This window comes from Daphnia pulicaria, chromosome 4 (assembly GCF_021234035.1).
Source record: "Daphnia pulicaria isolate SC F1-1A chromosome 4, SC_F0-13Bv2, whole genome shotgun sequence".
In the NCBI taxonomy this organism is placed as follows: Eukaryota; Metazoa; Arthropoda; class Branchiopoda; order Diplostraca; family Daphniidae; genus Daphnia; species Daphnia pulicaria.
In genome coordinates, this window is record NC_060916.1 from 19,563,015 (window position 1) to 19,588,697 (window position 25,683).

A 25,683-nucleotide genomic window follows, 5' to 3' on the forward strand; every position below is an offset into this window, starting at 1 on the left:
TCTCTTCTCTTTACTGCTAAAGATGACAGTTTAAATAATGAATGATAGTAGCTCGTCCATCGAGCCAAGCAAAATTCTATTTACACCAAAGGCGAATTCAATGACAACACAGGTGAAAACAGAATTGAAAGAAGAGGTATTTGAATCGAGGAGCAATCAAGAGAAAACATACGCCAAGATCCTAGAAGACAGATCAAGTTTGATGGAGGAAAAGTGGTGGAAAGAAATGTTTGGGGATTGGGAGGGTATGAGAGAAATTTTTAAATGTTCGAATCAGTTGCTATAAGATAACCCTTTTTCGTACGATTGACTTATCTTATTTCTTAATTACTGCAAATTAAACCTAGGTGTCTTAAGGAATACTTAGCATACATTGGGAAAGACCCCGTAAAAGATAGATCGGCAAGTACAACGAAATAATGGGTGCAGGAAAATCATATAGAAGGCCATTTTCTTGAATTCAGCGATATCAGCCATATAATTTCTTTCCCGGCTTTCTTTGGTATCGACCGTGAAAAGTGAGAAAAGAGGAAAAGAAATATTGCTGCCCCAAACACAATTGAAAAAAAAAAAAAAAAAAAAACTAAATTAACGGAACATGAACCGGAATAAATCAACAAGAAGTACCAGCTGACTGTTATACTGTAGTGGGGATATCTGCGGTTGGATAAAGAGGATCACTGGATATTTGCTAGCTATTGTAACTTAGGGATTGCCGTTTTCAAGTGCCGTGCAGTGTTTTGCTGTGATTCCTTGAAATAGAAAAGCAATGGCCCCAAAAGTGCGTGCATTAAATATAGGCGAAAACATTCTTTTAACGGAACGTTCTTGACGCTGCGATTTCCTGAAGACTTAACCGCACCGACGATTTACCAAATACCTTTAACCAATGTGTAGGATGGAAATCAATTACGAGTATGCGTTGAGGCTGCTTATCAGAACATGCAAAACAAACGTTTAGCTATCATTTCTCGGTTGAGCTCCGGCACTTAGGATGCGTTTGGGGACAGCCATTGAAGGTGCCACGATTGCCGTTGGCTGATTAGTTGCTTGCTGGTGAGGATGCTGACCAGCGCGAATCGGTTTAGCGATTTGAGCAGCATGACCTCGACGAGCCAAGTTCTTTTGTCGGACTGCTTCCTTGATGCGATCTACCTCATACTGATAGCGTTTTCTATCACGCATAGCACCTTCCTTCGCTTCTTTGAGAGCTGCTTCCAACACCTTTACTCGTTCCATCGTTGCTCGAAGACGTTTTTCAAGTTTGGGCAATTCACAACGTAAATCAGCGTTATCTCTAACCTGAAATAAATAATGAAAAAAAAAAAAAAAAACACCGTAAGGTTAAAGATTTTGATAAGCTGAAGGAGGAAACCACTTACCAGTTGCTTGTGAACTTTAGTCAATTGGTCTAGATTATTCTCCAAGAAACTGATCTTTTGTTTCTGTGCCAGGGAACCGCCTCCATCTTCCGGTTCCTCCCCACTCAATGATTTTTTAACGCGCGATTGTAGATCTTGCACAAAGAGCTTGCGCAAATTATGTAATGTTTGAAGTTCTTTGGCAACCGTCTCTTCCAAACCCTAAATAGAAAATTGTATAAATCAAACTATATTAGAACATGTAGCAGAAAAGAAAAATGTTACCTTCAAATCTTGTCTAGCTTGTTCACGACGCTCATTTGCACCGAGAAGCTCGTGAAGTTTGTGACTCTTATCCGATTCCTCTTGTTTAAGCCGTTCATGGTCACGAACAAGTTGCTCGTGGATGAGCGTCAGTTCTCGTTTGGAATCGCGCAAGTCTTCGATGACTGTTTGTTTGTCCGTGATCTCATCACGCAACATTGCCACCTATAAAAATTACGGAAACGTATTATTTATTTTAAAGAATTTTTTTACTTCAAAATATTAGACTTACCTGTTTCTGATGAGCTTCTCTGTGTTGATCTAGTTGTTGCTCAAGCGCTCCCTTGATCAAAAGAGCTTGCTCTTGTTCAGCTGCCTTGTCTATAGTGGATACGGCTTGCATTTGTTCGGCAGCTTTAAGTTTAGCACACTCTTCGTTCAAGGAATCCACTGCTTCCTCAAGATTACGCTTCTTGTTTTCTACCTCCTAAAATGTACAAAACGAGGCTGAATCTAACGAAACTAGATTTAATATATTCAAGCGGCAAACCTTCATGTTCTCTTGAAGCGCTTTCATTTTCGCTTCATGTTGGGTTATCAAGAGACGCAAATCCACCAGTTCACGTTCCGATTCGTCCATCTTTTTGGAAGATTCACTTTGGGAAGATTCTAAAGTCTGGCAGCGTTGAACAAGGTTTTTCACCTCCGATTTCATCTTGGATACATATATTCTAGCCATAGTGAACTCCTCCTCTGACTTGCTACTATTAGAATCAAATGGTTGCAGCGAAGACTTTAAATCAGCCCCAAATGCCACGCCCATCTCATTCAAATCTTTGAATAAACTAGTTAACAAGTCGTTGAGTTTTCGACGCTGATGGGCAGATGTGTCTTTCACCTTTAAAAAGCAATATGAGCATGACGTAAATAAAAATCAAATATTACGAAAATGTGGCGCACCTGTGCTAGTTCAGACATAGTGCTGTTAAGCTGGCTTTGACGTTGAGATAACTCTTCAGTGACTGTTTCATTGTCGCGGTTCTTAGCTTCCACTTCCTGAGACTTCTGATCGTAATTAACTGCCAATTCTTCTAAAGCCTTGACAGATAGAAAAGTTTAGTATTGGGGAGAACGTGGAGGGGATGAAAGTGACATACTTGCAAAACTTCTTTGACTTCTTCTTTTGCTGATTCGTTTTCAGCCTGGATGCGGTTCATTTCTTGTTGTAGCGATTCATAATCTCTGCGGGTAGCACCAATAAGTTCCTCCTGTTCCATCATTTGTTCCTTAAGCTTTTCCACTAACTGACTTTGCTGATTTATTTCTTCATCCTATAGGGATTTTTAAAAATTTAGTTCGGTGTACTGAAAAACTTGGACAACAAACCAACCTTATCATCCAACTGTTGGTACAGTCTTTCACGCTCAGAATCCCAATCAGCTCGAACGGCAGGGGCAGCAAGAACAGGTGGCAAAACGGGAGCAACCGGTGCCACAGGAGTCAGGTCAACACTGATGGTAGATACGTCCATAGCATCTCGAAGATTAACCTAAATAAAACCAAAGATCAGGATTGTTGATCTAGTAATCTCAAAATGAATTTTCATACTTGTTCTTCTTGCCCAACAGATTCGCCAGATCTCCAACGAGTGAGTTCTGCTTCGGCAATCTCCAATTTTGTTTTATAGCGTTGAGCCTTCTCGCGTTCTTTTTCGAAGCGGCGTTTCCATTCTTCGGCAGTAAGTTCTTCATTTACTGTGACGGCGTTTTTAATAGTTTTTGCTCTACAAATACAAAACAAATGGCATAATTTAGAGAGAAGCATAAACATTGTTTCATCAATACCTTCGGCCAAAGTCCAGAGTAGTCTTAGTTTCCGATTCATTGAATGACGCTGGAGAACAACAAGTAACAATTGTCGTTCTGGCATTACCACCCAATGATTCTTGAAGAATACGTGTCAATTTTGAATCACGGTAAGGTATGTGAGATTTATTTCCATCGGCCAATGCAGATATGACATTTCCCAATGCCGACAAGGATTTGTTAATATTTTTTGCCTCATCCAAGACGGTTCCCTCAGCACCTGTTTTGCTCACCTGGAAAATTAAGATTATACGCGATAAGTTCACGAAGGACACCAAAAGTTGATTTGTTTTACTTACTTTCTCACTTCCAGCTAAATCGACAAGGTAAAGTTTACCCGATAGTTTCTTTTGATTTTCTAAGTTTTCTTGTTTTACGTTAATTAGGAAAACTGAGTGGCTCCTAGAGGAGTGCTCATTCATGTCTGTAATTGAAAATAAACAATGAAAATTGATGCACAATTTACGTCTCTAAATAATTCTTACTTGTTACAGCGATGTGTCGATTAGCTTTTCCTTCTTCAATCACTTCAAATACCTCTTCAGGACTTGTAACAAATCTTTCTGTTACACCCTTTACATAAGGGATGCGATTCTTATCTTCATGCACACTCAAATTGACTTTAGATACTGCAATAAAAACAGTTTGGTAATATTCTGCTAACAACACAATAATTTCTTTAGTAGTTTTACCATCAAGAAGATCCCTAATTTTGTCCATGTAGATTTCAAAATAAGAGACTTTAATGTGGAACTCCAAGTTTTCTTCCATAGCATAGATGTGATTGAAGATATCGTTGACAATTCGTGGGATGATACCCTGTAGATGTGGATCTCCCATGACTCCTTCCATTGTGTGGGTTTTACCCGAGGATGTTTGCCCGTATGCAAATATAGTTCCATTATAGCCCATTAGGACATCTAATCAGGAAAAAAGTGTGTTTTAGATCAAGGATATTTCTCAAATGAGTGTTAATAGAAGAAATAGAAATACCTTTTACAATACTCTTTGCTGCTTCATTGTACACTTTCTCTTGACTGGCATTGGGTTTGAATACTTTATCAAACATATAAACTTTTCCCTACATTAAAAGTAGAACTCGTGGTTATTTGATTTAATTACAATTACATTATCGGTGTTGCAGGATTCTTACCCCTAAATTTATACATTGGTCGTCAGTGCCGGGTGGAAACTTGACGACGAATTTCGATCCAGCTCTCTCTTCGGCATCGTTTAAAGGTCGAAAACGACACACTACACGAATACTATCTTCTCCCGGCGCTTCTCTTTCGGCTGACATGATTACACAGCTCTCAATAACTTAAAATACTTGAAAGTTTTAGTAGGAACACTTTTTTTTTCACGTCAGTTCCGACTCAATGCCAATTTGCCCTTAAGGAAGAAAGAGAGAGGGAGGGGCACGTGAACCCTCTTCTAGCCAACACACAAGGCGAGTATGAGGACCAATGGCCAACAAACAAATCAATCGAATCTGTTAGTCTGTTACTTAGATAAGAAATGTTTGTTCTGTTTCTGACAGTATTTGCGTAAAACAAATTGACGAGATATTTCAATTTGTTTGTTGGTTGGAAGAGCGAGCACTGCACGTATTTGATCGAAAGCTCGAACACCTAAAAAGTAAAACACAACGACCAAACGGGTGCGAGCAAGCAGCTGGAGGCCGATGCACTTGATATTTTCAAGCCGAGCGGACTTCCGGCAATTAAGCTGCCATCCGTAAGATGTGGATGCGTTAACGACTCGTAACCAAATTGCAGCTATGGTCGTGCACCAGAGAAAGAGGAAATACAAGAGGAAAACTAAATGACACACACCGTAAGGGCTACTACCTTCTTCTGTTCTGTATCGCACATCCCATGCAGCTCGCTCAGCTATGGTGCGATAGGGTTTAGACTAACCCACTGCTGCATATATTGGTTTCTTATTGATCGAGTCGTGTGATATGCGCTGTATGTGCTCTTAAAAACATTGCATCATTTTCACTAGATTCTTCTTCAACCAATCAATTTCAAATTAAACCGGTTTAATAATAGAAGTCGTAATTATATTCTATGATGAAAAAACAAGGAAGTATTTTAGACATATTAAGGGCTGACTATAATAATAAGTAGGCAGCATAACGCGTTATTTTTCAATTTGTTGTCTGTATTCTAGGCAGTAAATATGCAAAATACGAAATCATGAAAATAAATTATGAAAGACATTATTATTAAAATTATGAAATCATTTGTGTTTGTGTTTTCAACCGGGGACGCAGACGCAAGCTTGTGATTGAGCCTTTAAGTAAGCACTAAATCCCCAACCATGGACGGATTGATAAAGAACTTCAACAGATGCTTCGCACTCTAAGAAAAAATATTTTATACTGTTAGGAGACGAAATAAATATTTGGTAAAGTAATAACTCACTTTTCTCCCGATCATCGATTAAAGGCTGCTCGCAGTTCTCATTCCAGAATTTATTAGTAAGTACGATGCGAAATGGGCAAATCAAGTACCGCTGCCAGCTTTTAAATGAACAAATTTTTATCAAACAGTTTTTAAATTCTTTATCGCATTGGCCTCGGTGCACGTCAGCTTCCATTGACGAAATGATGTGGCATTTATCGTAACACATATCATGAGTGTTGCAGCATAGCTCTTGGTCTTTATATGGCAAATATTCAACGTCTATCTACATTATATAAAGAAAAAATAGTTGAAAATAGATTAAAGAAAATTCTGGACTGATTTTATTTGTATCGTTACTTTGAGTCCATCAGCTCCACAGCCATTACTAGTCGGGAAATGACTTTGGTTTGGCGCTGCTATAAATCCTGCAAGAATGTAGGTATACATTTAATTATTGATTTATTAGTTTATACTGCAAAGGGGTCAGAATATTGTATACTTAACCAGGTGGGCAATCAAACTTCAATTCAGAACTGGAAGGCTGTGACAAAAGATTGATTGAGGATTCCCAGATCTTTGGGTGATAAGCGCAAAAATCTACAAGAGTACTGAAAGTAGAACCAATAATTCCAGTAGACATCATTTTGAAGATAATCCATCTTAGTATTCCGGTCCACCAACCATCCAGGAAAAATAAAGTTACTAGTATGATGGCTACATGTGAATTCTTCATCGTACATCGTCCGATATGGGACGATAACTCTGAGAGAATTCCAGACAATTTACAGGTTACACAAATACAGCCCGGTATTTTATTTCACCAAGAAGCAAACGGTGCACTCCGCCCGCCCCTTCGAACCTTCCCTATATATTGATAGAAGGGATTTGCAATTGCAACACGCGATACATATATTGATATCTCGATACGATACCTTTTATATTACGTTGAATTACGAAATAAATTTGTTTTTTAAGTTATAATCGCGGCCATTGGTCATAAATATAAACAAATTGGATACTACGAAAATATAGCGTAGTTTGAACGCCCACGTAATTTCAAATCGAAATCGGATTTGATTTTCCTTATTGAATCGATAAACTTTCTATATCGATTAGTGGGGTTTGTTTTGACGGAAGATTTTTTTTAGTTTTTATTGGATTTGTGTCCATTTGTGTACACGATATTTAACTAAAGAGTACATATAATTAGTAACACAACGCTTCAGCTGCTACCATTTGTTTGATCTCATTAATTTGAGCAATCTTAAAATGAGTGTACAGGCATTTGACATCATATTTGCTGGTAATTTACCCAATCTCTTCATTGATGGATCTCCTTCTACAAATGTAAGTCTTTGTATCTAAAATATTCTTGTTGTATGTATAAATATGGTTTTTCAAAGACATTAATGAATAAAATGTCATTTAGATAACCTGCCTGGAAATATGTGGCGATTTCTTATATCTAGGGTGCAAAGAAGGGTAAATTTGCTATATACTGTTTGGCTCCCCTTTTTTATACCATTGAATATAAAGACAATTTCTAATTATTGTATCACAGAAACTTACTGAGGTGTAGCTTCAAGAAATCTTCAATCTTACCTGAACAAACAGTAATTATCAACAAAGCCACTCACTGCTACTCAACTACCAGCCCTATAGTACAGATGAAAGCCATATCAGCCTTGACACAGCTGCTTGTGCTTTCTAATGAAACCTTGACTGTGCTTGATTTGGAAACTTTAGCTCTAGTCAGAACATTAAAGTTCAAATCCATCACTTCTTTCCATCTTAATGAGAATCCACTCAATGAAGATCCATTCACAGTGGAGATTTGTGCTGGGTCCAAGAAAAAAATATTGTATATTCACCTTAGTGATGAGCATGTTAAAATAATTAAAGAAGTCTCAACGAGCTTAACACCTTCAACACTGGTGATGGATGGAGCTCACATTTGTTTTGCTATGGGCTTTGAATATTGCATGCTGGATATTCTTTCTGGGGAGATTCAACAGCTATTTGCTGTAGACAACCCACAGCAACCACTCATCATTCACAGAGTCTCAAAGGTGTTTAAATTTAAATGTTACAAAATATTGCACCTGTTTTAACTTTCCTCCTAATTATAGGGAGAATTTTTATTGAGTGGACCTGGTGGATTAGGAGTATTTGTGTTGTCACAAGGTTTTTCAGATAAACCTCCAATTAATTTTTCCAGTCAAGTCTCAGCTTTAGCCTTTCATCACCCATACATAATTGCAGTGTGTAGACAAGGAATCTGTTTTTACAGGTATTTGAAGAAAAAAAAAATTCAATCTGATTTGATAATTTTATTTGTAAATTTCATAATTACAGCATTATTGATCAGCAATGCAAACAAACGATAGCTATTGACAATGTTCGGTCTATAGTAAATGGTGATGGTCGAATCTTTGCCTCGACACTGATTGACTTGTTTGCTCTACTTCCTATTTCTTGGGAGACGCAATTAGAGAAATTACTTGCTGACAATCGCATAGAAGAGGCCCTCGTATTAGCTGCTAATGCCCATATCTCTTCTAACGATAGAGAACAGCATAAACTCATGATTAAGGATCTTGAAGAAAAAGTGGCTTTGCTACGATTTTCTTCTGGACGCTTTTTGGATGCAATGGAATTGTTTGAAACATGCAACATTGATCCTCGAAAGGTCTGTTTTTTTTTTACATTTGTGTACAATGTACATGCATAGCATATTAAATAACTTGTGCAACTATTTAGGTGATTGACTTGGACCTTGAACAAATGTTCCCAGAAGAAGAAATGCGCAACAGTTCTGTAGTGGTTTTCCTCGATTTTCTTCAGCGATGGAGACTCAAGTGCTTGACGCCAGATCAGAGGATGGTATGCTAGTTGTGTTTCCGTAGTTTTTCGTGTCATCGCATCAAAATTTGATGTAAAAATTTTTTTAGGCAGTCGATTTGGCACTTCTCAAGTATTTAGCAAGGAATGACGACGAAGGAGTGCAGTTGATGGATTTCATCGTAGACTGCCAAGCCGACTCAAGTGAAACATTCGACTGCTTGAAAACTTTTCAAATGTTCCATTGCTTAGCGACCTACTATATTTCTAAACAAAAATGGGAGGAAGCCTTTTGCATTTGGGATCGATTGATGAAGTCGGACATTGAAGACGTGCATTTTTTAGGATACCCTCATGTGGCCGAGCAGCTGACAAAGTATGAATTCTTTAAAGTTGTTTGTAAATCATTTTCATAAGTTTTTGCGATTTTTACTTAGGTGTGGAGACATCTCACTGATTTGGCGCTTTAGTGGAGAAATCTTGAAGAGGGATGAAGAGATGGGCGCTAAAATATTTACTTCAGAAAAGATACCAGCCGTTAAGCCGCGAGCTGTAATAGATTATTTACGCAACTATCCAAAAAGTTTAAGAATTTTCCTCGAATTCTTGATCGAGAAGAAAATCGACGAGGAGTCGGTTCACACTCAACTAGCTATGATGTATATAGATGACATCAAACGCTCCGATCTGAACCGCAATAGCCCAGGCCATCGAATGACAATTAACAAACTACGAAGTCTTCTTAGAACTTCTCAAAAACTTGAACTAGTTAAACTGTTGGAAATACTTGATACGCCTGGCTTTCCACATGAGCACGCAATCGTTTGTGGAAGACTTGGTCAACATTCCACTGCTATTAATACCTTTATCAACTATCTTAAGGTAGTTAACCTCTTAATATAAAGCAAATAATGTAATTTAATGAATCTTTATCAGGATTTTGATGCTGCTGAGGAATATTGTGCATGTCTAGATGATCCAAAAGCTTGGAATGCCCTGTTGGCTGCCTGTGTGACTGAAGCGAACGTTCATATGTTTGACCGTGTGGCAGATTTATTGCGTCGCCGGCCACATCAGTTTGACGTTCCAACAGCCCTGCTCTGTCTTCCTGATAGCACAAAATTCAATGTAATCGCCCCGTTCGTCAACTTCGCGGTTCGTGAAGCATTACACGAAAAGAGGATGAAGACGGTATTACTGTAGTCAAATTGGGTGTTAATCCATATAATTTTTTTTTGTTATTTCTAGATCGAGAAGGCATTACATCAAATGGACAACTTGACAAATAAATATGAATTGAAAATATTGGAAACAGAGTCATTTTCTATTCAACCCTCTAGTTACTGCTGTGTTTGTAAGAAACGTTTTGTAGTGACCGATGGTTTCGTTCGATATCCTAATGGAGTGCTAACCCATTCAAAATGTGCTACGAGTCGGCACGTTTGCCCCCTTACCGGTCATTTGTTTCAATTTGGATTTCAGTACAATTCCTAAATTTTCAATTTCACTTGAAGCTGTACTTATGTAAAAGAAATTACACATGTTCTTGAATGAAATTTTTTGGTATCTTTCCCTGAATTTGCTATTTAACTATCCATAAAATGATTAAAAGTATTTTTTGGAGCCATCAATTGTATTCAGTTCACAGAAGCAACAAAATTACTCCTTTTAGAATACCTGTAATAATTAAATATACATTATGAGACACTCAGTACACTCAAACTAATTTATAAGCTTACATCAAGTCACCAAGTGATTAGCGTAGTCTTCTGGCTTCACGTTCAGATTCCAGCAGGGTAAGAATGTCTCCTTCCCGAACAGGTCCCTTTACATTCCTGATGATTGATCTGTTTGGTTCTCCCAAAAACTCCACTTTAACCTAGTCAAGTACAATGGTTATTCATTAGATAAAACATACAATTATTCTTTTTTCACAAAATTTACCTGGGTACACTGTCCCTGGGAACCAGTTCGGCCCAAAACTTTGGTGACCTGTCAAGAAAATTCAGTTATTATCAAATTTGTTTTGTTTTTTGCACACAACCAAAGTGGCACTGCCAAAATAAAACTCTGGATATACTGCACGTTACAATTTAATATCACTAAAACATATCCAGCCATTTGCGTCATCACGTGTCTAAGAGGGACCAACATCAATATAAGTATACAAACTAAATCTATTTGATTCAACTACACGAATAATCAAAATTTATATTTTAAATTTAAAACTGACTGAAATATGGATAATCTAAAAGTATTTATAACTCACACGGGCGAGAACGTTGGGCTTGTCCATTTCAAGAGAAGTTTGATGGCGGCGACCAAGAAATGCAGTAGAGACAAAAAGACCGAAAACGAGGAGAGGAAATAGGTTTGCTATGCTACGTTGTCAGAGAGGACTATTTGAGCACACGATTCGCTTTTTATATGGCTACTTCAAAGGGGGAAGGGGTTGCCAGAGGCCAAATTAACCCTAGCGGAAAAACTAAAATGTTTTTTTTTTCTAAAAAAAAAGGGAATTACAAAATTGACTGAGTGAACATAAATAGTATTTTTACAACAATATGAATTTCACAGCCTCGTAAGTAATGGCAATATAGTAGTGGAAAGTAAACAAATTTTTACACGCAAAAAACAGCCAACAAAGTTGAGTAATGCATACATAGGTAAACAGCTATAAGTTAACTGAGATGCATAAAGAACATGTGTCACAGGTAACATAAATAGCTGCTAAGGACAATTCAGTGGCCTCCTTGAATAAAATGAAACTTCCACCGCAACGACAATTTGTTTCGTACACACAGCCATCGAAATTGAGTTCACTTAGGGAGAACTGATCGTGGATTGTGACAGATTTGTTTTTATGTGCTACATATTGCAAATCGTAATGCTGCTTCAGATTAGGATCACTAAGAACTTGGAAGGCCAATTTAACTTTGAGAAAGTCCTCGTTGGTGGCAGTTTGATTTTTATCGGGGTGATATTTCAAAGAAAGCTGGTGATATCTTAGTTTCATCTCAGCCGAACTGACATCTGACTCAACACCTAAAACTCGATAAAAGTCTGGGAAATCCGCGATAGTATCCATATAGCTCAGTGTCAACAAGTTTGTTTGGAACAAATAATTTGACTAAAGATCGTCTGCATATGCAAAGTAACGTGGCAATGTTGTCATCTAATAATGAAACAGTCCATTTTCCATTAAAATAATAAACGATTTTCTAATTTAAAAACATAAAAGATAAGTATTTTAAATTGCTGTACCTAAAAATTGTTACAAATAAATAGGCACGTCTAATTTTCTTACGTTGCTTAGTTTTTTCATTCTTTTTTGTCTAGATAAACAAATGAAATGCCGAAAAGGTCGAAAAAGCGTCTGCTTGTTTTTGAATGTTATTGTTATATAAGTTGAGCTTGAGCTGAGGCAATTAAAAATTTTAGCAGTTCTTGTTGTTAATCGATGGCAGTTGCACTAATTCAAGGTGCCTCAAAGGGACTTGGTCTTCAGTTTTCCAAAGTTTTAACTGCTAGAGCTGATGTGGCAAAAGTAATAGCTACCAGTCGAGGTGCAGAAAATGAAGCAGTGCTTCTTGACATACAAAAACAATTTCCTAATAAACTTGTGCTTATAAATGTTGATATTACAAAAGAGGATAATATCAAAAGAATTGTTCCAATAATCACAGAAAAATCCGGTGGAAAACTAGATCTTGTCTTAAACTGTAGTGCTATTCTACATCCTTCGGGAAAAGGAGAAACAAGCTTACGTGATGTTTCTTTTGAAGTATTATTTATTATTACAAGTAATTTTGAATTATCAAGGAAAACTCAGAGTTTTTGAAAAATTACACAGGGACTAAGAAGTACTTTTGAGACCAACACAATTGGACCACTTTTAACTGCGAAGTATTTTTCACCATTGTTGTTGAAAAGTTCTGGCTTGTTTGGAAATCAGTCTGGAAAAAAACATTCTGGAATCCTAGTCAACATGACAGCTAAAGTATCATCCATATCTGGCAAGTTTTTTCCCCAATATAAAATTAATGCATTGGATAACCTGATTCTTATTACTATTTTGCTTTTAAATGGAATAGATAATCAAATTGGGGGTTGGTACAGCTACAGACTGTCAAAAACAGGTATAAATGGAAAATCCAGGGTGAAATAGTGTTCTGATAATTACTAAATAAGCAAATCAAATTACCAAACCTTTTTATTTAACAGCACTGAATATGGCGACAAAAAATTTAAGTATTGAGTTGGGGCGAGGGAAATCTAAAGTAATATGTGTAGCGATGCATCCAGGTAATAATGATAAATAATGTGTTTAATTGAAAGCTAATTCTTTTTGTTTATTTTGAAGGAACTGTCGACACGGACCTTTCCCGTCCTTATCATAAAGGTGTCCCTGCTGACAAACTGTTTTCTACCGAAAAATCCGTAAACTTTTTGATGACTATCATAGATAAGCTTTCAGTTGAAGATACAGGGAAGTGCATTGGGTGGGATGGGAATATTATTCCTTATTGATGTTCACAACTATATTTCTGTTACTGGAAAACTAAATCTATGATTTGTTTTGGTACAGTGTAGGTCACAATGTAATATACAAATGCTCTAGAATTTTAATTTAATTTCACAGAATTTTATTGATCAATTAACAGTTACATAACAGAGTTGATATAACCTGAAGCATATGGTTCCTTTGATTTTTAAAAACATCAATACTCAGTGGGGAAACAGATTTTAATTCACCTTTGTTCACTGAACAATGCTTCATGATATTTTCGGCATTGCAACAAACAAACACTCCACAATCAAAAGAGTTCTGCTGTTGGGTACATCTAACTTCAACAATCTTATTGGACAGATTCAAGTTATATGCAATTTTCTTGGCATGGTTCAAGTTGGATCCAATTAAAGAATCAAAATGGTAATACTTCTTGGCAAAACAGTCATAAACAAGTAAACTCCAATGTGACCCTCCTGGGTGATCCAATAACACAGAATCATTTACAGGCAATAGAACTAGAGATCTTGAGTGCAAATTAAGTGGATCAACAAAAGCAGATGTTTCTGATAATTCTCCAAGTTTGATAAACTGTGAAACTTCTGGGCAGACTAGGCATACTGATTCATCCAGAATGGAATTTTCGAGATATTCAAACCAAAAACCAATTAACCTATCATTTAACCAGTGTGGATTTCTCAGAAGATCCACATCTGATTTTCTCAAAAGAGAATTATGATAATTCAATACAATTTCATTATCAGACATGGCTGGAAAGAACTTGATACAGTTATAAAGTGTTATTAACACAATCAGTAGTGTGCTGGATCAGGTGTTAGCAACAGTATTTTATTACTGAAGTCCTGATAACGTCAGCTACCTACATTTTGGACAAATGCAATTGATATTTATTATTTAAACACTTAAAAATATTTTTAATTAGATCATTACTTTCACAGAGGATAAACTGTAGTGACTTATTAGAATTACAGATGTTTGCACAGCATGTGCATTGTGCAGTACTTGTGGTTTCAGGTGTGCAAAATTCAAATGATAAGAAGCAGGCGAAAAAAACGAAAAATAGCAATATCACCATCTGCAATGTTTCAGATTTATGTATTTGTTCCCGTCTGTAAAATTCAAAATGTTTTAAGAAAGTTAGAAAACGAGTATGGTTCACAGTTTTATTTTTAAAAATTAAGTTATTAATTTTATAATAGAATAGGTCAATGCAAAATTTTCTTTATTAACAATTGTTACTTTTCAAATTCTGTAGTTTGGCCACTCTGCTCTCTGCTGTGGTTTAGTCAGTCTCCTTTGTTGTTCCGATTTTTCTCCCTGTCGAGTGTCGTGGCCTTTGGTAGTCTGGTCAATCCTGGTTTAAGCACATTTTACTTATGTGTAATTCGCATTGAAAGGGGAAAATCATTCGTTATTAGAATTTTCGCTTAAATTAGTAAAGACGAGAATATTCTGTAATTTTCTTTCAAAATTTCATAAGTGGTCATTACACACCTCACGTGTTATTAATAGCAATCATAATTGTAAAAAAATGAGCCCAACAACTAAAGTGAAAACTACGGTGAAACGATCGACTAGAACTGCAATAGACAGAGTGACAAGGTCTCAATCTAGTCGGACAACACCTTCAATAGCAATGATAAACAATGTTATTGCCGCAGCTTCTACATCATCAGGTGAAGCTCCAACAAGGAGAGTTGCACCTTCTAGGTATTCACATTAATATTCATTGACTTACTGATATCAGCGGATTCATAGATGACTCCTTGTGTACAGAAGTTCAGCAACTACTGTCAGACGCGCCAGAACTGCAAGGCAATCTAATGTTGTTGTGCCTATTGTTGTGCCTGAGGTTGAAATTCAAATTGCAAATACTGGAGAGAATGAGGGAGGAAATCCAACTACTCCAATTACACCAGAAAATGAACAAAATAATGTTCAAGTTGTTGATCTAATAACTCCTGCAGTACAACCTCAAATTCCAGTTGTTAGGGCTAGAAGGCCATTAGAAGTTGATTTAACATGTGACTTGGATGATGAAGTTTTTGTTGTTTTGGTATGTATGTGTATATTAAAAAAAAAAACACATTTATTATTATTCACTGATGCAACCCAATTAATACTCATTTTTCTGTAGGAAGATATAGTGAACCCATCACGAAGAACCAACTTATCTGATCTCCCAATAATGTTAGGTAGTAGCCCACCAAGAACCAGAGTATTGGCACCAAGAAATCTTCGTTCTACATTTTCAAGTAGATCTGGTATGATTATTATTTGTTATTTGAAGTAAATGTTAAAAATGATATGCAATTAAATATGCGTTGCTCAGTTTCAACAGAAAATCCTGTCGTATTCCAAGCTCCGCCGGCATCTGCACCCCCTACAGTCCAAGAAGGAGGTTCTCATGGAATACACTGCCCCATATGTCTTGACTCGTTGTCTCAAGTCAAGGAAGCTAACCAGCAGATGCATTCGACGATTTGTGGACATCTGTTTTGCGGTCCCTGTATCAAAAAGCTAATTGGAACTACACAACAGTGCCCAAGCTGCCGTCAAAAATTGGATATTCGCAAAATTCACCCGATTTTTATTTGAAATTCTAATTTTTTTCGAAGTTTTCTTACATTACTTTGTTGATAATACAGTAAATTTTGTCTTACTCCGATACGCTGTAATCAATTACAAGGAAAATTAAAAAACAAAAATCCTTTAGGCCTTAATTTAATATTTGATTATATATTTTCTGAATTTTGGATTTCAGCACACCCAATAACAATAAGAATCACTGAATTGAGTCCTGATTCCCGACTATGAGTTGTGTGAAAGTAGTGATTTGATTAGATTTAGATAAGGAAATGTTGGACATTTTTCGAATAGTTTCTTTTCTAAAATCTCTGATGTCCCAAAACCTTGCAATTTCTAAATAAGATGATAAATAAAACGAAAATTATTAGTATAATTTTTGTTGTTGTTTGCAAAATATTACTTTATCTTACCTGAATTAAGTCTAACCGTTTCTTATTTCTGATGAATGGCAATAGTAAGGCGGCCAAATATGGGTAATCATGGTTGAGGACGCACTTTTCAAGAGAATCCAAATCTATATCTTCGAGAATTGGGCAACTCCACAGCATCTCGAGGGCGGAAATGCAGCAGTTTACATCACTGCTATCTAAACAAATATTTACGGGTAGCAAAAGCTCTTCTCATCTTTTCAGTTTGATGCATTTGCTTACTTTGCTTGAATGGCGCTTGTAAGATTAAGTTCCATACAGGTGCCATAACTGGATTGATCCATAAATATCGAATCTCTGAAATATCTTTGATGAGAGAATGAGCCGTTTCGAGCAGGTTGAACTTGACCACTCGCTCTAAAATACTGGACCAAATATCAGCATCTTGAATAATGTTGCAAGTTGCCAGATCCATGGCCAAAGTAATGCAACGCTGAGTACTAGCTCCACTCTGAAGTAAAGCGCGAATCAAATCTGCTTTATCTGTCACTTCAAATTCGTCTTCCTGTTTATGGAAAAGAAAGTTTGTATAACGATGTTTAAAGTTCAGCAGAAATAGGGAAAAGTATAGTTACGACAGGCGGAAAACGCATACGTTGATGCATACAGTACCTTATAAACCAAACCCAGAACTTCAAGGCGACTCAAGAAGTTTAATACTTTAATGCGTAAATTTAAAGTGTAGGAATGGAGTTCCATGTGTTCCATCATTTGATCTTCAGTTAAAGCAGCTTGCAGAGCCGTTAAAGCCCTCATTCGGACAGCTGGACGTTCTTCGTCGTTTAAAGCTTTTTCACGGAGATATGCGACCCACGAAACGTAATCAGAACCGCTCAACAAGCAAATCACGCGTTCCAAATTTTGCTTATTTTGTAATTCAACACTTAAATCTCTAAAAGATGAAAAAAAAAAATTATTTACATAATCAGTCCTTTAACATAAGGAAACTTTAAATAGTTACTGTGCAGCTCCATTTGATTCCATTCCATAAGGTTGATAAAAATCTTCTTGCTGATATTGTTCAATCATAGGCAACCATTCTTGCATCATTGAATGCTTTAGAACCTTCAGATTCAAGTTAAATATTTGGCAAATATTTTCTGCTGCAGAATTAATATCTTGAAACCGATCAGGAGTGCCACAGTCTTCAAACAGAGAACGAATGAGACGCTCAGGATATGGAGTCAGTGTTTCATGTCGCTTGTTCCACAACTTAAAGTATGCCAAACTCTCTTCAGTTTGAACCCTTTGATGAACTTTGACACTTTTATTGTAGGCGGCAACACCTTTAAGATTAAAAAAGCATTTCAAGGACAAGTTCACATAATTATAAAACCACAACGATATAACATACCTGACGGATCATTTTCGTTCTTCCATTTCTCGCACTGTTGCATGTGTAATTCAGCGGCATAATAATTTTCAGGGCTAGTGGTCAGTCTTTGTGTAATATCTCCAGCGCAAGCTGCAGCCCGAGAAACAGTACTAATACAATCTAAACATTGTTTGATTTTGTGGAATACGGACTCAACTTGGGCCTTGATTTTCAAAATAAAAAGAATTAAAACAAATATTTAAAAAATTAAACTAAATTTTGAGCATAAACACTTTATAAATCGGCGAGTAATGTACTTTTTTATGTTACCTGATCTAGATAATCCTTGTTATAGCGTTTAACAGTATTGTTGACCGCCATCATACAAATTTCGTCGCGGTTGATTGGTAGAAGGGAAGGTGAATTAAACCAAATAGTCCAGTTGGAAATGTGAAATTCTTCATAGTAGATGTTTTTAGCCAAGCTGGAATCAATCTGGTAGTACATGGGCAAACGTTTTTGGGGCCATTCATCCGAACCAGGAAGTCGATAAAATGAAGTCTGTTGTTCCATGATTCCTGGTGGAACGGATCTTTCATAGCAAGACAGGAACTCCAATAGCTCTAGCATTGTCTTGACTTCTAGCGCATCAGGTTGCAGGTCATACAGAATTCCCAATAAGCAGGAGAGCAGTTCATAGTTATAAGGACTGACTTTGCAGCGTACACTTTGAACCAGTTTTTGAACTTCGATTGGCGCCAGCTGAGACAAAACATCGTGGATTTTGCCAATTCTTCCCTTCATATTAGTAGCATCCGTGGATACGATCAGATACTGTGCTCTAGAAATATACGCCGCACTGAGATTTAAAGGGAAATTCGAGCAAAATGAGCTTATCAGTTCGAGTGGAACGTCCTCTAAAGTAACCAAAGTGTCCATAATTGGTAGCATTTCGTCGACTGGCGGTACTGCAAAAAAAAAAGGAATAAAAAAAATAATAATTAATACATTGCAGGTTTAAAATCATTTTAGCTGAACAGAGCAATGCTTACTCTGGACGTGAATCCCGAAAGGTGCAAGCTTCATACTCCAATGACAGCGAAGGATAACGGAATCAAAAAACTCTTCTTCTTCGCCGCCTGTTGCCGCAAGTTTAAAAAGCAAACGGCCAAGAAATCCAATGTAGAAAACCCGACGTCGATCAGATGTGGAACGCTTAACAAGATCCACTATAGTAGAGACACGAGTAAAAAAAATTTAGACAAAAATAGAAAACAAAACAAATAATTTCATATACGCACCAAGATATTTAAAGCCTTCGGTGGGTCCCAGAATCAAAAGGCATGAAGTAGCTAGTGCCATATCTGGGATATCAGGTCGATTTGCAGTCATCACTCGAACTAGAAGTTGGGAAGATAGCTCGTCAAAATGCTTGGAGATGGTCTTATTGTATACCGCCACCAAATCCAGATTAGGTAGCTGAAGAAACATAAGATGAACTAGCGAGTCCGAGGCGTACGCCAAATAGAGAGCAGGCATCAACTGTCGACAGCCCCGCAACACCTGGATTACACCAAGACATTCTTTGGCAAACTCCCGCAAGGCCTCGGCTGCTTCTGAAATTTGGACTCGGGCTGACAGACCCACAATCGAATTGGTTCCCTTGGTAAGTTCAAGACATGGCAATACTCGAGCTTGAGCTGTAGAGAGATATTTCATAATATCGCGATTGAGAATGGGTGTTGTAAAATCTTGATAAACTCCCAAAGATGAAATGCTGCTGTAAATGTCAGGTGTGCCAACTGCCGAGGAACGCTTCAGAATGAGATTCCTTAAATTCACCAGGCAGCAAAGTTCACTGGGATCCATCAAAGATTCACTTGAACAGTATGTTGCAGCTTTAGCGGCTAGTTGACTCTGGAGTTCAATCGTATCGTGAGCGTGGCTACTTTGGTTCAAACACTGTGCTGCTAAGTAACAAGCTTCGGCCATTTCTGTACCTGCAAGGCAAACTAACAACCTTTGTGAACAGGTCACCATCACTTCGTCTTTTCCAGACGACCGTGCACACAGAATTTGTTCTTGTAGAGCAAATGACTCGGGAAGCGACAAGAGGTGGGCAACACTGTTCAGCTCCGTGTAGTCCATCACTTCCTTCTCAATGAGAAAATTGCAAAAATTACGCAAAGTATTTTGCCGCTCTTTCAGGTAACAGTAGCTGTTCGTAGATATAGCCACACCGTGAGACATTAGACGATGTACATTTCTCAAATCTGAAATACGATCAGTCCAACTACTGACGATTTGTTGTTTGTTTGTTGATGTGTAACTCTTCCAAATTCCGTTGAGACAATTCATGCAAGCATCAGCTCGCTTTTGAGTCATCTGATTAGGCCTGTAAGAAGAAAGTGCAATATTAGATATCGATAGCAGCAAAGCAGAAATTTTACAATGAAACAAACTTTATACTTTTTAACGTATGAATTAACAGAGCCTTCAATAAAAAACATGAGCTTCCGGCAACAGTCAGCTCGTTCATCGTTTGACATTTGACCTAGCGTCTCTACAATCAGATCATGCTTGTCACTGCACATCAAACTTGTAAGGTAGGTCGTGCGTACGTTATTTTCAGCGATTGCATTCGATGTCATTGCCACAGTGAGTGCGTGTTCGAGGCAGTCCTTTGTTTGTTGCTGCAAAAAAATAATAAATTAGTCATGCGATTAGCATTTTGTTTTTCAACTTGGTCAACAACATACCTTCAGAATATTCCGCACGATGCAATTCATGAGAAGCGTATCAGTCAAATCGAAGACATGAATATTGTAGTGTCGTAAGACCGTTTTAAGGGGAACAATGGAATGTTCTTCTTTAATTTTCTCGGCTAGCGGATGTTCAAGCTTTTTCCCTTTCTCTGCAAGTTCTGTTACTGTCGAACTCCAAGGCACGGGGGCTTGGCAAAGTGCAGCAAGTATGGATTTGGCTTGGACCTGGACAAAACGGAAGGCTTGAAGTTCACTGATGAGAACTTGTTAAAAATATAAAATACCTCAATACTCTTAATGTAAGTGATCAATGTAGCAACAATTTGTTCCCATTGTGCTTGTCCACTATGCCACCAACTCACAGAGTTGTGAAGTAAATTCTAACGGAACATATGATAAAAATGTTATAGTAGCGGACCGTCTGTGCCGAAATTAGAATAGTAGTACCAAGATGTAGTGAAATATGCTCTCATCAATGTCCATGGCTCGTCGACGCATAAATGGCAACAGAAACACATCCAAAAACGGACCAACGTCTGCAGCTGTCGGCAGCCAATTCAACAGGAGAATGATTGTAGCCAACTTGTTCTCCTGAGGTACGATTTAAATTAAGATAAAATACAGTCTGAAAATGAGACAAAACTCGTACCTGAGTAAATTTGCTGAAGGTAATAGGAATTTTGTAATTTTCATTCAGTACAACCATCTCCTTGAGTTCTTGGATTGAATCAAATAGTGGTGCCATTGGGCCATCAGGGGAATCACTCACTTTCTTTAAAGACGTTAGCAAAATGTCGGTGAATTTGAGGGCATTTCGGGGCCATTCTTGTCTTTCAGTACTTTCGAAAGAACTGCACCGGGAAAGAATAACAGGTAAACACATATAAATTGCCCAAAAAATAGAATAACAGGTAAACACATATAAATTGCCCAAAAAATAGAATGTTCCACCAATTCACTTACGCAGCTTTTCTGATGATCCAGTCAATCACCAGTGGAATGCGTTCGCTGTCAAATTGAACCAAACTTGGCAAAACGTGTTGAAGCCAAGGTAGAAGGATGGTCGAATTCATATCCGAAGGTATACTTCCAAGAAGTTGAAACGTTTCTTCTTCTCCGAAGGCAGGATCAGTGACAATTTCAACACTATGCCTTTGCCACAGGATTAGAGCACTGGTCATTTCTTCCTGAAAATAAATGACGGAAATGATGAAGAAATGACACAATAGTTTTATTTAAAAATGAAATAACATACCAGGTTTAAAATCTCTATTAGAGTGTTGAACATATCCTTCATGTCGATAGTATACCAATATTGGATCAAGTTCTGGCCGTAGATTAATTCGAACGTATCGAGCTTCTCTTGGACGTTACACACTTCCAAAATGTACGGTACCCGCTCACATTCTTCGTCCTATAAACAAGTGGGATAACCGTTAATCGTACGAAATTATTTGAAAGTTTGGGAATTTGAATATGGTAATTACCTTGTTTTTGTTTAGATTTAGTCTTTTCCTGGCATATGAGAGCGAACTACGGATGTACTCAACGGTAGTAGGGGCGCATTTCAAACAACTTTCTACCACGAACCGAAGCTCAGTAATGCAGTCTAACGTGTCGATGAAATCCTTAAATTTGCCAGAAATTACTTCCGGCTTCGTATTTGCCCAAACAGATAATTCATGTGAGAGCCGGGTGGCTTTAGCGGTGTATACTAGTTGCATATCCAAGTCGAAATTTTGAGCAAAGTGAAGCCCTTCGTCAAATCTCCCTCGCGCGATTAATCGTCTTAACCTTAAATTGGAAAATAAGCAATTCTGATGTTGACAACAAAATCGAGAAATACTACTGGGAATTTACCTATCAATTGGTCGTCCTTCTGCCATTTTCCTTATTCGCAAAGTAGTTACATTTCCGTCCCTGTCACGTGCACCCTCAATAAACATGATGTCATTCTGCTTACTTGAAGACGAAATCAAATAGCAGAAATCGCTTACAAGAACTCGATATTCTATCTCATATCCTGAAAATTCGTTCGTTAGTAAGGATTGATTAAGACACTACGAGATTGGAAATGTTACCTTTGAATGATCTCATTATGATCGATCGATTTTCCATATCGGACAAGTCTGTGGTCAAAATGCGCTTGGTCGTTTTATCAAGCTCAAGAAACACAAATTGCCCGTTCGATTCAATGTAGTAAACAGGCAAAAGAAAATCGACGTCGTAGCAAATCAATCGACCCTCATCGTCCAGTGCGATTATGAACCTTCATCGTAATATATGTTAAGTGTTTGCACAACAAATGGCATATCATAAGTCGAGAAAATCACTATTACTTGCTGCAACTAGTTGCTTCAATTTGCCGTAAGATACAGCTCAAAGGTGCACCAGTAACAATCACGTTTTTCGTAAAATCCCAAAGGAAAATTCCGTGAATACTACCAATCACCAGAAGGGCATCGCCGTTTAAGTAATCAATTACTGTTGCAGCTGTTACCTACACATAAAGTAGAATTGGTGAATCGAAAAATATTTTGTGAGTAAACTAGAAGAGAAAAATACATTCTAAAACCTGAAGAAAATACCTTTGTTTTTAGTAAACATTCCACAACTTCTTGTTTCATTGCACTCTGAATTTCTTGAGCTTTTGGTCCATTTTTATTGGACAAGGCTGTTGCAAGACTTTCAAGATTCAAATTGCTTAATCTAGAATGAAGGAAGTTTTGTTATTAGTTTGACACTAATAATATGATGCTTTCTTAATCATTGGTTGCATGTTTTTCTTTACCTCAACAAAACCCCACTGCTATTGAGGAGAAGAACTTCATCCTTTCTTACGGTAATGTAAACTGCCTGGTTTGGAATACTAAAGTTTGGCAAAGGCATAGTTGCAAGCAGCAAGCTGTCTGGAATGTAGATTACACTCATGAAGCCTCCTTCTGTGACAATAAACAGGAATTTTCCATCCAAAGACCAGCCCAAACAATTTAGGAATGAATCCAAAGAGAAACTTTTTAAAACAGTCTGGCAGTTGTCGGTGAGAATATGGCAATAGCTATCAACTGCCAGAACTGTAAATTGTTCCCACATGCTTCCATTGACTCTTGGTTTCGTGGGTGTCGACTTTGTCCCCTGAAATATTTTTAAAATTTACAGTTAGAAAACAGAATTATAAAAACTTGAAGTTATTGCTTACAGGATTGGTGCATTCTACTGTGGCCAATGTAACAACATCAAAGATAGCTGAATCGACTACAACACACTGCCTTGTACCAAAATTGACAGTCTCTTGATCTGGATCCCACTCAGTATTAATAACATTCCAGCAAGCCGCCATTCTGATAGAAAAAAAAGTTGAAAAACAACACATTAAAGGCAAATGATCAATTTTCAAATGAAAAGATTCAAACAATGAAAACCATTTTGAAAGAACATTTCGTTTTCGTCTCACCTGGAAATGTATGTAGATTTGCAATACTCTGTAAAGTAGGGAACACTTGTTTCTTAGTTCAGAAAATGTTAACTGAAATCGATTGAAACGACGATTAGACTCTTTTCTTCTTTGTGACTGTTTCTTTCGTTATGGTTTGAAATCAGGTGATTGCTTTGTGTACAAAAGTGGCGCTAATGGTTTGCACCATAACCCAAAATCACAAACTGCGACCAACAGATGGCGTTCATCCGGTGTTTGTCGAATTTTAGGTTACGTGAGAAATTCAAATTCGTGACTGCGTGATCGTGTTTAAGGTGTTACATTTTTTTTTAAATATCCATTCATAATCCTAGGAGACATCTTCAGCAAATATTTTTTTAAATTCAGACTGACAAGTTCTGTTTGTAGCAGAAGATGTATAGGACAGAACTTCAACTCTTCTATTAACCTAATGTTTCTCTACGTCACTTAAAAATCATTTTTCATTATTAAAAAATCTGTGTTTACGTAAATGTCTACTAAATCACCCGCTAAGTAGGCCTAAAGAATTAACCTTATTTTTAGGGTAGACGAACATCATTAGGGTTATGGTGTACACTCCCGAACAAACGCATCATCCATTTGCGACAACAATGCGCTGTCCCGACATCATAACGTGCTTTGGGCGTGACTAGGTATTTAACTGGCACTCGAACATACGAGGTGGTGAATGTATAACGTACGTTTGTGGTTTCGTGACGACAAAGGAGCTAGCTGGCGTGGAATCACTTCCTGTTGAGGCCGCGCGCACAACAACTAACGAGCGGCACCTCTCCCGATCGATTTCGTATTCGTTTAAGACCATCGCCGCAGTCGTAACCCTTGGCCTCTCGTCTCTTATATACTTGTGCAGCTAAAAAAAATCTAATTCGGTTACGCCGACGTCTATCCGTTTTCACGACATGAACGCAACGCTGTAAAAGAATATCATCAGAGAATGTAAAGATTCGATCGAAAACGGGATTGGAAACTCTTGTTGCGCTGAAAAGGCTCAGAAATCCCATCATCCGTCTGTAGCGTCTCTTCAATTTCTATTCCATTCTCTCGTCTCTTCCATGATCCGTGGCGTATATAAAAGTATACTAGATGGATCTGTCGAGCTTTTTTTCTAGTGCATCGCCGCATGCCACCGAACGACGTAATAGAGAAATGGTTCTTGACGATTCGTCATCCTGTTACACGTCGTAAACAAATCTCTGCCACGAGACCGTAAAAATGTCTAAAAATACACTCATGTACCTGCTGGAGTTCGATCTAATGGCCAGATAGCACTCGAGACAAATTGCTGCGCTTTTCTTATTCGTTTCAATCGCTGCCCAGCAACGGTGTTCTGATCATCAATAAAGCTTTTAAGCAGTTGTATGGGGCTGCGGCGGACGTCACAGAAGGTCTGAGTGAATAGGGAACATTTAATCTGTATCGCGGCCGACCAGCAGATAAACCGTAATACGATGTTATGGTATTATAATTAACTGAAAATAAAAGTCAAAGCGGAAAAAAGGAGGAGGAAGAGGAAGCGTTGCAAGTTATCAAGTCTAAAGAATCACACCAGCGAGTGCAGCACAATGGCTGCCACCTTTTAGACAGCACAACACAAAAGGAAACGAAAATATATATATGTATTTAAAACAGTTGTGAAAAGCTTCGTGATTTAGATTGGCTTCCTTCCTGCCCCTCCTTGTCCCGTATACGGGGCCTACCAAAGTCACCATCACCACATCAAAATGGTGGTAAATTGGTGTGGAGTATATTATTCAAACCAAAAAATGAATCCTCTCATGTGTCAGACCACAAGAGAAATTAACCGTTTAAGAAATGTCTTTACACGTCAAGGCAAC

The 25,683-nt window shown here is 37.6% G+C and overlaps 7 protein-coding genes and 1 long non-coding RNA gene across 9 annotated transcripts; 3 read left to right on the forward strand and 5 right to left on the reverse strand.

The window, feature by feature from the left end:
- Positions 1–40: 40 nt before the first annotated feature.
- On the reverse strand, positions 41–5,365 carry LOC124335829 (kinesin heavy chain-like). The gene is made up of 15 exons (XM_046789312.1): positions 4,644–5,365; positions 4,484–4,571; positions 4,183–4,410; positions 3,976–4,119; positions 3,790–3,914; positions 3,470–3,723; positions 3,234–3,408; positions 3,016–3,174; positions 2,783–2,956; positions 2,586–2,723; positions 2,176–2,523; positions 1,918–2,112; positions 1,647–1,850; positions 1,383–1,583; positions 41–1,302 (listed from the first exon to the last, which is right to left on the reverse strand). Exons 1-15 carry the CDS (start codon positions 4,788–4,790, stop codon positions 958–960), a joined length of 2,925 nt encoding a protein of 974 aa, XP_046645268.1. The 5' UTR covers positions 4,791–5,365; the 3' UTR covers positions 41–957.
- Positions 5,366–5,635: 270 nt separating this feature from the next.
- LOC124335835 (group XIIA secretory phospholipase A2-like) lies at positions 5,636–7,025 on the reverse strand. The gene is made up of 5 exons (XM_046789319.1): positions 6,834–7,025; positions 6,406–6,765; positions 6,259–6,326; positions 5,920–6,184; positions 5,636–5,856 (listed from the first exon to the last, which is right to left on the reverse strand). Exons 2-5 carry the CDS (start codon positions 6,632–6,634, stop codon positions 5,753–5,755), a joined length of 666 nt encoding a protein of 221 aa, XP_046645275.1. The 5' UTR covers positions 6,635–6,765; positions 6,834–7,025; the 3' UTR covers positions 5,636–5,752.
- Positions 7,026–7,122: 97 nt separating this feature from the next.
- Positions 7,123–10,298, forward strand: LOC124335830 (transforming growth factor-beta receptor-associated protein 1-like). The gene is made up of 10 exons (XM_046789313.1): positions 7,123–7,248; positions 7,331–7,383; positions 7,463–7,970; positions 8,031–8,191; positions 8,257–8,590; positions 8,662–8,784; positions 8,853–9,118; positions 9,180–9,624; positions 9,679–9,933; positions 9,991–10,298. Exons 1-10 carry the CDS (start codon positions 7,171–7,173, stop codon positions 10,234–10,236), a joined length of 2,469 nt encoding a protein of 822 aa, XP_046645269.1. The 5' UTR covers positions 7,123–7,170; the 3' UTR covers positions 10,237–10,298.
- Positions 10,299–10,596: 298 nt separating this feature from the next.
- On the reverse strand, positions 10,597–11,417 carry LOC124335837. The gene is made up of 2 exons (XR_006916919.1): positions 11,012–11,417; positions 10,597–10,734 (listed from the first exon to the last, which is right to left on the reverse strand). It is a non-coding gene; the product is annotated as an uncharacterized LOC124335837 (long non-coding RNA).
- Positions 11,418–12,105: 688 nt separating this feature from the next.
- Positions 12,106–13,371, forward strand: LOC124335834 (C-factor-like). Its single transcript, XM_046789318.1, has 5 exons — positions 12,106–12,526; positions 12,596–12,758; positions 12,837–12,881; positions 12,967–13,047; positions 13,106–13,371. The coding sequence occupies exons 1-5, from the start codon at positions 12,203–12,205 to the stop codon at positions 13,270–13,272; spliced, it is 780 nt and encodes a 259-aa protein (XP_046645274.1). The 5' UTR covers positions 12,106–12,202; the 3' UTR covers positions 13,273–13,371.
- On the reverse strand, positions 13,356–14,377 carry LOC124335836 (sentrin-specific protease 8-like). Its single transcript, XM_046789320.1, has 2 exons — positions 14,204–14,377; positions 13,356–14,132 (listed from the first exon to the last, which is right to left on the reverse strand). Exon 2 carries the CDS (start codon positions 14,018–14,020, stop codon positions 13,400–13,402), a length of 621 nt encoding a protein of 206 aa, XP_046645276.1. The 5' UTR covers positions 14,021–14,132; positions 14,204–14,377; the 3' UTR covers positions 13,356–13,399.
- A 169-nt stretch (positions 14,378–14,546) lies between these two features.
- Positions 14,547–15,935, forward strand: LOC124335833. Of its 2 annotated transcripts, none has more exons than XM_046789316.1 (4): positions 14,547–14,983; positions 15,053–15,329; positions 15,411–15,537; positions 15,606–15,935. In XM_046789316.1, the coding sequence occupies exons 1-4, from the start codon at positions 14,805–14,807 to the stop codon at positions 15,869–15,871; spliced, it is 849 nt and encodes a 282-aa protein (XP_046645272.1). In that variant the 5' UTR covers positions 14,547–14,804; the 3' UTR covers positions 15,872–15,935. The 2 variants fall into 2 exon arrangements, with proteins under 2 accessions (XP_046645272.1, XP_046645271.1); XM_046789315.1 differs by having other exon boundaries at positions 14,548–14,983; positions 15,050–15,329.
- A 34-nt stretch (positions 15,936–15,969) lies between these two features.
- LOC124335828 lies at positions 15,970–23,971 on the reverse strand. Its single transcript, XM_046789311.1, has 24 exons — positions 23,825–23,971; positions 23,570–23,711; positions 23,162–23,505; positions 22,959–23,079; positions 22,710–22,870; positions 22,452–22,639; positions 22,231–22,393; positions 21,858–22,164; positions 21,626–21,784; positions 21,334–21,557; positions 21,020–21,221; positions 20,818–20,961; positions 20,655–20,750; positions 20,365–20,595; positions 20,075–20,298; positions 18,907–20,000; positions 18,658–18,834; positions 17,936–18,573; positions 17,645–17,828; positions 17,252–17,576; positions 16,903–17,182; positions 16,513–16,795; positions 16,273–16,448; positions 15,970–16,195 (listed from the first exon to the last, which is right to left on the reverse strand). Exons 2-24 carry the CDS (start codon positions 23,708–23,710, stop codon positions 16,085–16,087), a joined length of 5,973 nt encoding a protein of 1,990 aa, XP_046645267.1. The 5' UTR covers position 23,711; positions 23,825–23,971; the 3' UTR covers positions 15,970–16,084.
- Between the last annotated feature and the right edge of the window lie 1,712 nt (positions 23,972–25,683).